The sequence below is a fragment of the Tyto alba genome, unplaced genomic scaffold (assembly GCF_018691265.1).
Source record: "Tyto alba isolate M040663 unplaced genomic scaffold, T.alba_DEE_v4.0 Super-Scaffold_42, whole genome shotgun sequence".
Classification (NCBI taxonomy): domain Eukaryota; kingdom Metazoa; phylum Chordata; class Aves; order Strigiformes; family Tytonidae; genus Tyto; species Tyto alba.
In genome coordinates this window covers 28,116,986-28,129,882 of record NW_024881318.1, presented here as the reverse complement: position 1 = coordinate 28,129,882, position 12,897 = coordinate 28,116,986, and the positions used below count along the sequence as shown (strand labels likewise).

Here is a 12,897-nt window from a genome sequence, read left to right as displayed (position 1 = left end):
TTCACATTGCTGTAGATGTTCTGAAAATAAGGGAGGGAAACCTGTTCATCAAGTTGCCATAGCTAACCACCTTCCCAGTAAAAGGATATTTCTTGAACCACCTTAATAGAGGACGAGCTCTTCTGTATGTGACACCAAGAGGAAGATTCTTGTGAAAAAACTTCTTACAAGACTTTAATAGAAATCCTTTTCCCTTCCCCTCTGCTCCCATCCTCTATAAATGGTTGTTTTGAGCCAGAATTATCCAGGAGTTGTCACACACATCTGGCCAGAAGAGTGCACACGCACCCAAGTGACTTGCACTAGCAGAAGACTGGATCCAGCCTCTGGTCGCACCCTGCTGGAAGCCCATGTGGCCCAGACAGATAAGAGGCATTTTCTCCACTGGAGAACCATGGACAAGACCTTGCTTGTCTGTGCCTGCCAAGATTACAGTGGGGAATGGACAGATCATGACAAGATTTCAGTTTTAGTAACTCTGGTATTGGTAATGAAGATCAAGACATTTTGAAACACCAACATCATTTAATTGTGTGTATTTGTATACCAGTTGGCCTTTTTATTTTTAATTTTAGTCAGTTTGTCCTCTCATCCCCTCTGAAATACTCACAGCCCTGCAGGAGAGTGGCTGTACACATTTATTCACCTGCTAGGTCAGTTTGTCTTTACCTAGGAGCATTGTTCTTTTGTTCAGAAACATACCGTGCCTACCATAAAGAGGTGCAATGCCATGAACCCATCCTGAGCATCTTATTCACATATCCTAAGGACTGCTGGTGCTCATGGGTTGACAGTCCATGGCTTTCTTGTTTACATTGCCTGTTATCAGCAGAGCAACAGCTGTTTGCATAACAGCTTCTCCCCTTTCACCTCAAGTCTCCTGAAATTTCTCCCCAAAATGTTGCTCTTTCCTTAGACCTGCCACTTCATCTGCTCTAGCCACTGAGGTCATGCAAGGCCAGATCTTCCATTTCACTGGTCAGGGAAACACCCCATGCACTCTGCAGATCTTTTCAGCAGAGCATTCTCCACTCAAAGGTTTGGTTTAACAGGGGTAGATATGCATATGTTCCTGTACCCCAAAAATCTTGTAGGGCCTGCCACCTTTTTGAATTTTCCATGTAGTAGGTGCATGGGGAATTTCACACAGCTCTCCTGCCCTAAGTTACAGATCAATGTGACTGGGAGGTAACTTGACTGAAGTCCTCCTTATCTTAGTTTTATTGTCATAATATCCCAACCTGTGTTTTTGCTATGGGTCAACTGGAAGGAAAGAAAGTCAAGTTCCCTAAGTTTCCCCTGGATAAGAAAGGAAATACAAATGTGGAGACTATCAAACTGGTCTCACTTGGAAAAAACAGTAGCATCTTCTTCATGCCTGTCTTTTCAGCTGACCACATGGCTGGCAAGAAACCAAATTATTCCTCAAAAGACAGGTCTACAGCTTTCACATAGACAGGCCTTTGGAAGGCACGGATAAGCCAGGCCTGAGGCAGTGCCAGGTTTTGCCCTGGAGCAGGCAGAGAAGCCAGTGGTATCTAGTATTACTGTTTATCCGTATTCCTCTGCATGGAGTCCAGCATTATAGCTCCAAGGAGGATACAGCCCAGCATCGTTTTGAACCAGTCTGCCACCTTCACAATTATTATGAAAGATCTAAATTCAGTAAACCAACTGAACTTCAAGCCCCAAATTATTTGTCCCTTACCATTATGCCTATGAGCATAAGATACCACATGTGGTACTGGAAAGATTAGAATTCAACTGACTATCAGCAGGGAAAAGACAGGGTTCATCTAACCTTAGCCATCTTGGAGTTGCATGTCTATTGTAAGCCATTTGCCTGTGCTCCCCCACCAGTCAATAGAGTGACTCCAGAGCATGATTCACTGCATCCTATGAACAATGCCTGAGGTAGGTGGGGTGAATCACTTGGCTCTTTCTGTGAAGAGAGCTTTGCCAGATGATTTTGAAGACAAGCTTTTAGGTGCTTAAAGTTATATGAGATGAATCCCATCTCAAAATGTTCAACCTCATTGTCTTCTTGAAACAGGGAAGAGCTGTAAATAGCAAGACCATGCAAAAAGCTGCTGTTTTTAACTGGCAGTCTTTACCCGACAGAATAATGATCCTGCATGGATTTCGCAGGGAAGGTGGAAGGTGCCTGGAGCCCCAGCACAGAGCAGCCTGCCTCCTTGCCCAGAGGGTGCAGTGAGAGGTGCGAGGCTGTTCCTTTTGCCTCTGCCCCCTGGGATGGCATGGCTGTCTTCAGCTCTGACAGCTGATGGGTTTGTATTTCCCTCATATGTCCACTTCATGATTTTTCGGGTCTCTACTCTCATTCAGCCTCACAACATACAAGTTGCCAAGAGTTGTTATACATACCTTTTAGATAGGTAAAACTTACGCCTCGTTCCCCTGAGTGCAGTGACAGGCCTGAGGGCACAAGCAAGCCAGCATCAGTATGGAGCACTGCTGTGGGTACTGGACGGGCAGGTGTGAGGGACCACCCTGTCATACAAACCAGCCAAGCGGTTCCCTGCCGGAAAGTCACCAAATGTTAACTCTTGGTGTGTCTGTTTCACTTAACAGCCCGTGGAAAAATCTGCTGAAGTACTTTGGGTAGTTGCAAAATAAAAAAAAATAAATTAAAAGGATTAATCCAGCAACCTTCACAGAAAGTTTGTTTTACACCAAGGACAATATTTGTTGAAAAATAAAGTAAACCATGTAGGAAACAAACATTTATAGAGGAAGAAATGCTCTCATGTATGAATTTATTACCCTTCTTCTCAGGCTACAATCTTCTAGTGAGTTAGGAATACCAGACACATGACAGCGAAATCATCATCTGAATTAGCTATATTCATGTCCAGTTTTGTCAATATTGCTTGTTCAAAGACCTGAGGATGCTGGGTTTTAGATCCTTTTGTGTTTTACCTGTTAAATTTTTCTCCTGTCAATATTTGCACATGTTTAAATCAGTGGCCTAAACTCCTCCTTTTTAAAGTGTGCAAAGGTAATTTCTTTGTATAGGAAAGAATGGCATAACAAGAGGTGTCCTTGCAAAGGCATTCTGGCAGGAAACATGGCCTGGCACAGCCATGAATAAAAACTTGCTTTTCCAAAAAATTGTCAGGATGTTTCTGGTTATCTGATTGCTGTTCAGAGGCTAAAGTGCTGGTCCCTGCAAAGATTATCCAAAGTTTGAATAGTGGCCAATCAATTGATATCTGTTTACCCAGAAGTTCCCTACAGAGTTTCTATTTTTGGTAGTCTATGTATTTAAGGACATAGGTCCTCAAAAGGATTAAAAAAAACAGAGACACCAGAACTGTGTTTTCAGTGGTACTCCCACAGTTTATGCTCTCTGTTGTTTCAGAGGCAATAGGAAAAGCTTAGTGCCTTTTGTACAGGCCACGTCTGATGGGGAGTATATCTGACCCTGCTCCCCCACACGTCATCCCACAGGGAAAACAGAACTGCTTTTTTTTAGCCTTCTTTCCAGCCAGGGACACTGGCAGGACCTCCACTGTTTGCCATTTCTTCAGTTTCCACCTTCTAAATGAAGGCCCCTGTGGGGTGTTGGGCCCCTGGAGTAAATGTTAGGTGTATCCTAAATGTAATCATCCCAAAAGTGTCCCTATGTGAACAAGAGGGCCTCTTGCCCATGGCGTGAGGGAGGGCCACCTCAGTGGGCGGCCATTATGGGCACCAAGAGGCAGCCCAGGGCCTCAGCGGGGCTGTGCCACAGGGCTCTCCTCACCCCTGCCATTTCACGCCTGGCTGCCCCCACCCGCAGCCACGGGAGTGCCCGTGTCTGTCCATGCAGAGCCACCCACCCCCAGGCGCCCACTCGGGCCCTGCCTGCCCGCCCGCTTGGCACGTTTGCTTTACAGAGACCTCTGCGGGCCCCGGCCACCCCGGCGCACCGGCCGGCTCGTCGGTGCTGCCCTACGGCTGCCAGCGCTGCTGGGCGTGGGGGGAGACGCTGGAGGTGGGGGGGAGGAGGCGCCACCTGCCCCTGCAGTGAAGCCTGGAGAAGGCAACAGGGAGAAGTTTCAAAATCTCCTCTTCCCTTCGTGGCTTCACAGCTCAGACAACGGGATTTGTGTGAAGCTACACGTACACAGCTCTGCCCAAGTCAAGTGGTTTGAGGTGAAAAAAAAAAAAAATTAAATTAAAAAAAAGACTATGAGCATTCCCAAGCCTTTAAAAATATCACACCCACTTGTAGCTGCACAAAGATAGATTTAAGCAGCTTTTCATATTCCCTATAAGAAATGACCACCAAGCCTTAGCCAGGAAGCAGAAAGTGGGGGTGTAGCTGTCAGCAGATAGCAAAAATAGAATGACACATTTGCAAACTGTTTTTCCAGTCTGCCAAGAGTAATTTCTATACAATGTATGATACAGGCAAGAAATGTGCCAGTCCATAGGTCTCTGCAGATTATGATCAGCTAGTCTTAATTTCTCTCAATAGCTGATTATGGACAATGCAGGATTCACATTTTTTTTAGATGTTGACTATGGCTGCAGAAGTTTTTGAGTTGCTCAACATCGGTTAGAGGAAAAGGAATGAGATAAACTTGGTGTCTGTTTAAAAGAATCAGCTTACTAACTGAGAAAAACTGCAACAGATATGTTCATCAGAGGTCTAAACCCACTTTCTATTAAGTGGGCTAAAAATACAGTAATAGCCTTTAATCTAAGTTTCTTGTAAGAACCTCTAAGGCCCAGTGATAATATTGTGAATATTAAAAATTATTTCAAGCTTGTGCTGCCTGAGTAGCTCAGATGGGGTATTAGGTGAGTACTGCGAGCAAAATATGAGCGGATTTTGGAATGGAAACCTTGGACAGAATGGGAATAGGAATCTCCTCCTGCTTCCAGAATGGCTGTCTTGACTTCCTTGGACGACCTTTCCTGGGGCAAGATATGGACAGGCTTGAAGAAGTCAGATACCACATATCAATAACTAGGGGAAGAAAACAATGCTCAGAATCGGTATTGCCCAATCCCCCCAGCTCACTTCCTCCTTCTTTTTCATTCTCATGTTGTTTTTCCACAATTAGAGGCAGCCATGAAGCTGGTAAGTGACATTTAGCTACTAAGTCTGACTTCATGAAAATCAGTGACCAAACTCACACCGATGTCCAAAGAACCAGCACTTCATCTGCAGTGTAGAAGGCTGATCACAGATCATTAATGTTGTACTGCTTTTGCAAGAATATGAGATGAGCAGAACTGTCGTTTTGGCACTGTTTGACACAAGACTATTTTGGAGCTATTCAACTACTCCATTCATTTCAATATGTAGGATGGCTGTGAGTCAGCTGAAATTATTTGCTCTGTAGTTCCCTCTAATAATGTAAGCATTTGGGTCTCATATTCAAAGTAGACCACACACAGAAGAAGGAAGAATCAGGCAAGGATGCTGGTAAACAGACATCGCAATCCTTACTGAAGCCTCAACAACTGAAATGCAGTTTCAAAACAACCTTTATTCTGCTTGAAGACCTATTACAATTTTTAAAGCAACTTAAAAACAAGACACAGCTCCATCAACTCTATAGCTTGAACAAAATTTCAAGGAGGCATGTTTTCATTGTTGCCTTGTAAAAGGCAATTTACAACCCACTTTACCCTCTACCTCCTCACCGACCATTTTGAAACAAAGTAATCTTAACGTTTTAAAGACATTTAACAGAACAGAGCTTTATTTTTAAAAACAAGAATAAAAAAAATTAGCAGCATCTTGGGCAGCTAATGCAATCACATTAGGACAAGTGCAATGTAATGTTACCAACTCCCACAGTCCAATTCCATCTTCAACTGCAGGAAATACAACACGATTCTACATAAAACGTTGCATTTTGGAACCTTGTCCCATGGGAGGCATTGTGCTTTAAGCTGCCCATTTCTAAAGTGACCCTGAAAGAAAAGAGTATCAGGATTCACTTTCCCAACTTAATACCATGCATAGCAAAAGCACTGTGTGAAAATCGGCATAAGTTTTCCCCATTAGAAGCATCTGAATGTTTTCCCAAGCATTATTATGTCATTGCCAATTACAAGACAAAGCCATTTCTTCACTACAGAACAGTTGACATCAAATAGAAAATTTGAAGATTTGGTTTTACAGATTGCTTGACAAGATTTCTTAGATAACTGAACCATACATACAAGCTTTTTTTTTTTTTTTTTTTTTTTTTTAAGAAAATATCCAACAACACAGAAACTCAGTTTTCTAACTGTATTTGGAAACATGCTGCACTCACAAAGGTCTAGTGTGCATGTGTGTGTGTCGTTAAACAAAGTTAATGATATCACTTACTGAATTCAGCAAAATGATCATGTCTGGTGAAGATGCACCTATACTGGGATCTATTCATACATAAACACAGCAAGTGTGCACACATATGCACAGATATACATCCCCAAACCTGCACATTTGAATTTCAACTTAAGGAAATCAGAAACTCCTAATTTTGCTTGTGGGTTTTGGTTCTCTGTGTTATGTCTCACGCCTTTCAAAGGCCTTCTGAAAGTGCTGCTGCAGTGCAGCATAACTCAGGGCTTTAAAATAAAACAAAAATTTCCCCAAACAGACAGACAAAAAAACCCAAACAAATCCCACCCTTGAATTATATTAGATGGAAAAACTACATGTCAATAGAAATATAGAAAAGCACCATGTTTCTTCAGTTGTATCCACATGTTTTTTTTCTGTATATATTAGTCTGTTTGAGATCAAATCAAAACTGGAGTGAACAATATGGTGCATTAAGAACAAAAAACTCTGCAGTGAATAGGGCCTTTGGCAGGACTTAGCTCTGTGCATTAAGCAGCGAGTGAAATGCAGAGGCCACACAATACATAAGTACCAAAGAAAACCCACTCATGCCAATTTGAGGGCGTAAGTGATCCTCGCAAATTGCACAGACCCTGTGTAGGCATAACATCCCCATAAGAAGCACTAAGCATTCATCCCCACAATATAGTGCTTATTTCATTGTTGCTTGTGCAAGAAAAGCAAGTGCCAAATTTGCACACACACAGGTTTTTTTTTTTTTCTCTGCTACAACTACAGATGAAAAGAAGTTGTACAGCACAACAGGAACAAATAATATTCCATACTGGGCTGGGCATGCTAAGGATATGGCCCACTGACATAGCAGAGGTTTTCTTAATATGAAGAAAATTAGATCCAAATGCCTTAACTATGATAAAATTTCTTGACAAATACTACATGAAACATCAATTCAGATTACATATATTTTGCTTATAGAGAAAAAAATACAGTTTTACTCTTAAAATATTTAACATTCAAAAATTAATATATGTCCAAAGAATATCTTGGATTGCTACAAGTGTTAAATCATTGTATACTGAACTAATTTGTAACTTCAAGCCCAGTAGTGTAACTGGCATGCTAGAGTAATTGTTGGTGCTTTTCATAGTAGAAACCAGTTATTAGTAAGCCAAATTTACATGATCCTACAGGCCTGAAAAGAGTGTGGAATGAGGAAGGGAAGGGATGTAGACTAAACTTCTAGTCAGAAAAAATATTCAGAATAACTTTGTAAGTTGTGACTATCCTGAAACATTAATGTTGGTTGAATCTTGTTTCCTGATATAAATTCTAGTAAGAAAGTATATCTATAGGAAAGCAAAGACAATCCACCAAAAAAGAAAAGAGCACAAAATCAAAATAAAATCAAAAGCCTTGCAGCCTCAGAAATGAAGGAATAATGTAAAAATTAAAAGATAATATAAAAACTACTGGAGACTGGCAAATTTCTTCGTCTTATTTCCAATAGTTTAATAAGCACTACATATTTTGAATTAAAACACATCTATCTCTAAAACAGAGCTATTATGAGAGAACTCCATGGATCTCACTCTTCTGATTGTGTGTACAACTCTCTTTAATAGGACTGGGTCTTGGCTTTCCATCTTAGGGGAAGAACAAGTTTATACGTTCACTTAGTCAAAACTTCTCCAAGATTTCTCTGAACTTCATTACTTTATCTATTTGCAATGTATGAATTTCCTCAGTGGTCAGGACAATAAATAACCATTGCAAACCACCCACAGTGAATTGTTCCAGAATTCTTAACGAGTTTGTTTAGTGGGATTCATGTATTTGTTTCCCTCAACTAAACCATAACTCTCTGTAAGTTTCTGGTACCTGAAATTATAGAAGTGTTCATTTTGATACAGCTTCAGCCTACAAACTTATGAAAATAAATTCAAAATTTAAAATATGATAGCCTAATTATTTTCAACACATTTTCCATTCATAACGAGCTCTACGTTGTACCCAAACGTTCTCAGTAAAAGGTGGGAATTTCTTTTTAAAATAGTAATGCAAAAATCCAAACTGAGGCAACAGATTAGAGAAACTTCCTTCATATGAAATGAAAATACCTTTACATGATGACAAAAGTTCTGCCACAGCAGGTCAAAGTACTATGAAGAATGGATTAATTCTGAGATCCAAACTATCTAACCCAGTAGCCAAATTTCCCATTTTTTCTGAAATCACTATCAGAAGGATACACAATTTTTCGTCTTCCAAATACAAAGACAATCATGATAGAAGTTCAGAATGCTTCAAGAAGCAAAAACAGTGTGGTACCGTATTCTAAAGATATCTCTGAAACAAAATTGTTGGACTCAGTGATATTTTGTAATGTTCATATAATTTGTATTGATAAAAGCAGCTTTGAAGCTTATCAGGCACTGCCCAACAAAATATTTAGTCAAAAAAAAAAAAATTATGAACTTCTGAAACTTTGAGCTAGTAGCTCAACATTCTATGCAAAGAAAATTGTAAAGTATTTCATAGTTTTAATTCTGAAGCCAACTCTTGCTGGCTTCCTGTACATTTATTAAAAAAACAAACAAACAAACAACAAAATTAATAACAAAAAATAATCACTGGGAAAAATATTTTCAGGCAAAATAAAGAAAGAAAGAAAGTAGACAAGGAAACGAGAGAAAAAAAAGCTTAACCTGTAGATATGCTTCAGAGAAGACTACAGCATAAAGAAAATTCAGTATTGCATAGCATGGTCTAATAATTCAGCTTTCAGCAAACAGAAAAGGGAAAAGAGACGCAGTTTGGTATTGATAGTTTCCATCAATGATAGTTAGTCATCCAATACTATGTACATTATTATATACTGTATGCCATTGAAAGTCCTGTCTTCTTCAGTCTTAAATATATTCTTAAAACAGGATTTTTAAACGTCTGAACAAAACACTTCCTGGCACTTTGCTATTATGATTACTCTGAACAACGTACTGTAACTGAAGTCCTTTTAAAGTGTCCCTTAGAAATGAAAGTGCCATTCTGCTACATATCATTCACCAGAAACCAAAAAATCCACAATGCCGTGTGTCTGGATTCACTGAGTGCAGCAACACCAAATCCAAGCCAGGTTGTGACCATGAAATTCCAATAACTGAATGACAAAGACCTCTTATACCTTGTGTCTGGAGAATCCAATGTTCTAGCTGGTAAAGCTTCAGAAGTGGTTGTAAACAAGCACCATGGTTAAAGGCCTCTATGTCCCTGCAGGGAGATCAGTTTCGGATTTCTCTCTCTTGTGTTTTTCTTTTCTTAATTAAAAAAAAAGCACTTCAGATTAGAAACATATGTTCACAGCTTAATACTGTGATCTCTCTCGCTACAGTTGTGAAGGAAAGCTCTAGTCCCATCTGAAGACAGATAGCTTTGATACTGCAGCTCAAATTCTCAAGTAAGGCTGAAAGGAGCCTTTTCTCTCCAGAGGCCTCAATGTTGTCAAATCTCTTCTTTAGAAAAAAAACCAACCGACCCAGAACATTGAGATCTTCATCGCCTCTGCTGTGCATATACTGGGTAGGCTAGTGTGACATTGAGAGAGTCGTTGTGCTGCACGAGTGATGTGTGTTGATAATGTAGCACCAGTTCTTTGAGCGAGTTGTACAAGTTATATGGCTCTGCAAATCCATACCCAGTAGGTGTTTTGTTTATCACACAGTGCTTTACTTCTCCATCCACCCTAAAGAGGGAAAAAAAAACCAGTTTTTGGTTTGTCAGAAAAGTTAACCTAGAAAATAACATATTCACAATAAATCTCAAGATGCTAGTCACAACACAGAATTCCTGTCTTCTGTGGTGGAATAATGGTAAAAGCCTAAGTTTAACCCAAATTCCTAGATGTTGTGTTAGCTAAGGGAGGTAGGAGATAGGCAGGACTTAGCAGCTGCACCAAAACTAGTGCATCCATGCTTTGCTTTCCCTTCTTCTGTGTAAGGCTCATCTGTGAGAGTGGCACAGGTTTGACCTGTGTAGGAAATGAAGCAGTAATAAGGATGGCCTCAGGACTTGTTGGGCTGCTTCTAAGCGTAAAGGTCCAGTGGGATCCATGCATATGAAAGTATTTATCTGCTCAAGGTAGGTGCCTCAAATGTTGGTTACATCATTCACAAATTAGGGTACATACACAACAGAGCAGGCGTAGCAGCCTTGTTTGCTGCTCTCTCGAACAAGGAATGTTCCATCTCGCTTTCCCCGCAGCAGATTTTCAGCTTGGCTTCTATTGATATTTCCCACATTCCACGTTCTCTCATCATGATGGGGCAAGTCCTCATCATCTTCCACCATTGAGTATTGGCTGTTGAATTAGGACAAAATGTATTTGTGAAACACATAGCAGAGCAAAATCCATGAATTAACTAGTCTCCACTTCATATTACTTGGGGGGGGGGGGAGCAAAAAAAAAAAAGTCAGTGGTTAGTAGGAGGCCTCCCTGGTAAAACTAGGGATGTAAACTATGTAATACTGCACATTCAAACCACTGAATAAAAATAAAAAGAAACAAGAACCAGGATTTACATTTAAAAACACTAATTTAAATCTGAAGGAGGATATAAAAAGGATGCCATGTTATCTTTCAGAATCTGCTTCGAGCACTTAAGTACTTCTACTGTTTTGGTAAATAGCAAGCCCAACAAAATCAATATCCTCTGAGTCAGCTTCATTTCCAAAGATCAGAACACTTGGTCAGCAGTGAAAAATCGTGCAATGTATCAACTACAGCTGCTGCTTGGGAAAGCTAGGAGCATTTGTACAGATAGACAGATTAATTATTTATAGGAGAGATGGCTTTGTGGGAAGGATGGAAAAGTAGAGTGCGCTCTCTCTCCTTATAACCAGATTATGGGAAGAGCATGTAATATAGGGTCTTCTCTACCAAAACAGCCACCAACTATAAAGCTGATTCAGAGTTATAGAAAACCCTTGGAGATAAAGCTCACCATGAAATAAGATGTCTCTGGTTCAGCTGTGTGGACACCAGTTTGATATTTTTCAGTTCCACAGCTCTCCACTCCACTAGCAGCCTGCACTGGTGGGACCTGCCTCTCCTGCTCAGCTTGCAATCAGTCTGTGTTTGGCTAATGTATTTATTCTCTCTGTAATAAGTTTTTAATCGGTGTTCCTTGGTCTAAGAAAACATGACTTTTCACTCATCCACAGATCTGTCTGAAGATTCTCAAAGTAGTTTACAGAAATGACCAATCTCACAGAGAATTCAATTTTTCAGAAAAAAGCTGTGTTCTTTTGTTTCAGATGACAATCTAGGTCCCTTATACCATTGTACTCCTTTGTCCTGCATGATATTCAAATGCATTGAGCAGTGGCTCTATTTTCAACCAGCACCTAATGAAAGTGATTCCTGGTTTTCCTGCTGATCATTGTATTTATTTTTTCTGCATTATAACTTAGAAAAAAAGTCATACTCAGTTTCATTTTTCAGCAGAAAACTGAGCACTTACCAGACTCACTGGCAAGGAGGGTCACAGAGTAAGAGAAAAGAAAAATTTTATTTAAACAGTTTCACTTACTATTTTGATGCTACACTAAAACCAGAGAGGGGATCACTCTTTAGCCTATATGCTTTTATCATCTCCAATAGCCATGTGATATACTGAAGTAAGTACCACTACATTAGATAGCACCATGGTACCAACACTTGAAATTTGCAAAAAGCCTGCCCATGCTAAAGAGACTTTCTGAACAATTTATCCATCCATATGGCATCTCTATAAGATACTATACACCTTATGATCTTTATTTTGCTGGTAAGGAAAAGATACAGATTACATTGCAGTGCTTTGCTGTAGTAACCTGATTATGCACTTCCCTGAATAATGGAGAGTAGGGGGTGAAACAGAGTCCCTTCTAATACTTGCATTATGTAGGCTGCCATGTGTTAACAGTGTGCATTGTTACTGGAGGCCTAAGCTTGAGATTTCCTCTGTGTGGTCCAGGAATTAAACATGCTTTATTTCACTTTTGTGTAAGATGATTTAAAATACCAGAAATATTTAAATCTTTTAATACTCACTCTTCCGCATTTTCGTTTCCAAGCCACTCATTTAGCTTCTTTTGCCGAACACCTTTCTGAGTTAGCCACCTGGACAATAATTGCAAATAAAATTAACTTTTAGTCACAGAAGTTGGACCAATAAAAAAAATAAACAACTTAAAGAAAATTATTTTGTTAATTCATAATAATACTCACATCAAGTACTGATCTCTTGTCTTCCTCAGCTGTATGAGGTCTGGCTTAATGCTGTTCATACGCTTGTCTATCTCTCTATACTCAGCTGCTTGCTTCTTTAAATCCTCTTCTAATCTACGTCTGCTGTCCACAATTTCACTTATTCGAGACTTCAATTTTTCGTAGTTGTGCATAATTCTGAATGGAATAACATGGTTGGTTACACTCATATGATGCCTTATTCACACCTTTACAATTTGCTATTTGGTGTAGTAGACATTTAAGAGAACAGATTATTTCTCTAGATGCAGCTATACATTTTTCATGTTCACACCTA

General features: G+C 39.9%; 1 protein-coding gene across 3 annotated transcripts in view; it reads right to left on the bottom strand.

The window, feature by feature from the left end:
- Positions 1-5,484: 5,484 nt before the first annotated feature.
- PIK3R1 (phosphoinositide-3-kinase regulatory subunit 1) overlaps positions 5,485-12,897 on the bottom strand; it is a 60,015-nt gene continuing 52,602 nt past the window's right edge. For all 3 annotated transcript variants that reach the window (XM_033009072.2, XM_042804478.1, XM_009969484.3), the window contains 4 exons: positions 12,582-12,758; positions 12,405-12,473; positions 10,500-10,670; positions 5,485-10,055 (listed from right to left, as the gene is read on the bottom strand). In XM_033009072.2, coding sequence (XP_032864963.2) covers positions 9,866-10,055; positions 10,500-10,670; positions 12,405-12,473; positions 12,582-12,758 — 607 coding nt within the window. In that variant the 3' untranslated portion in view covers positions 5,485-9,865. The remainder of the gene's footprint in view (positions 10,056-10,499; positions 10,671-12,404; positions 12,474-12,581; positions 12,759-12,897) is intronic.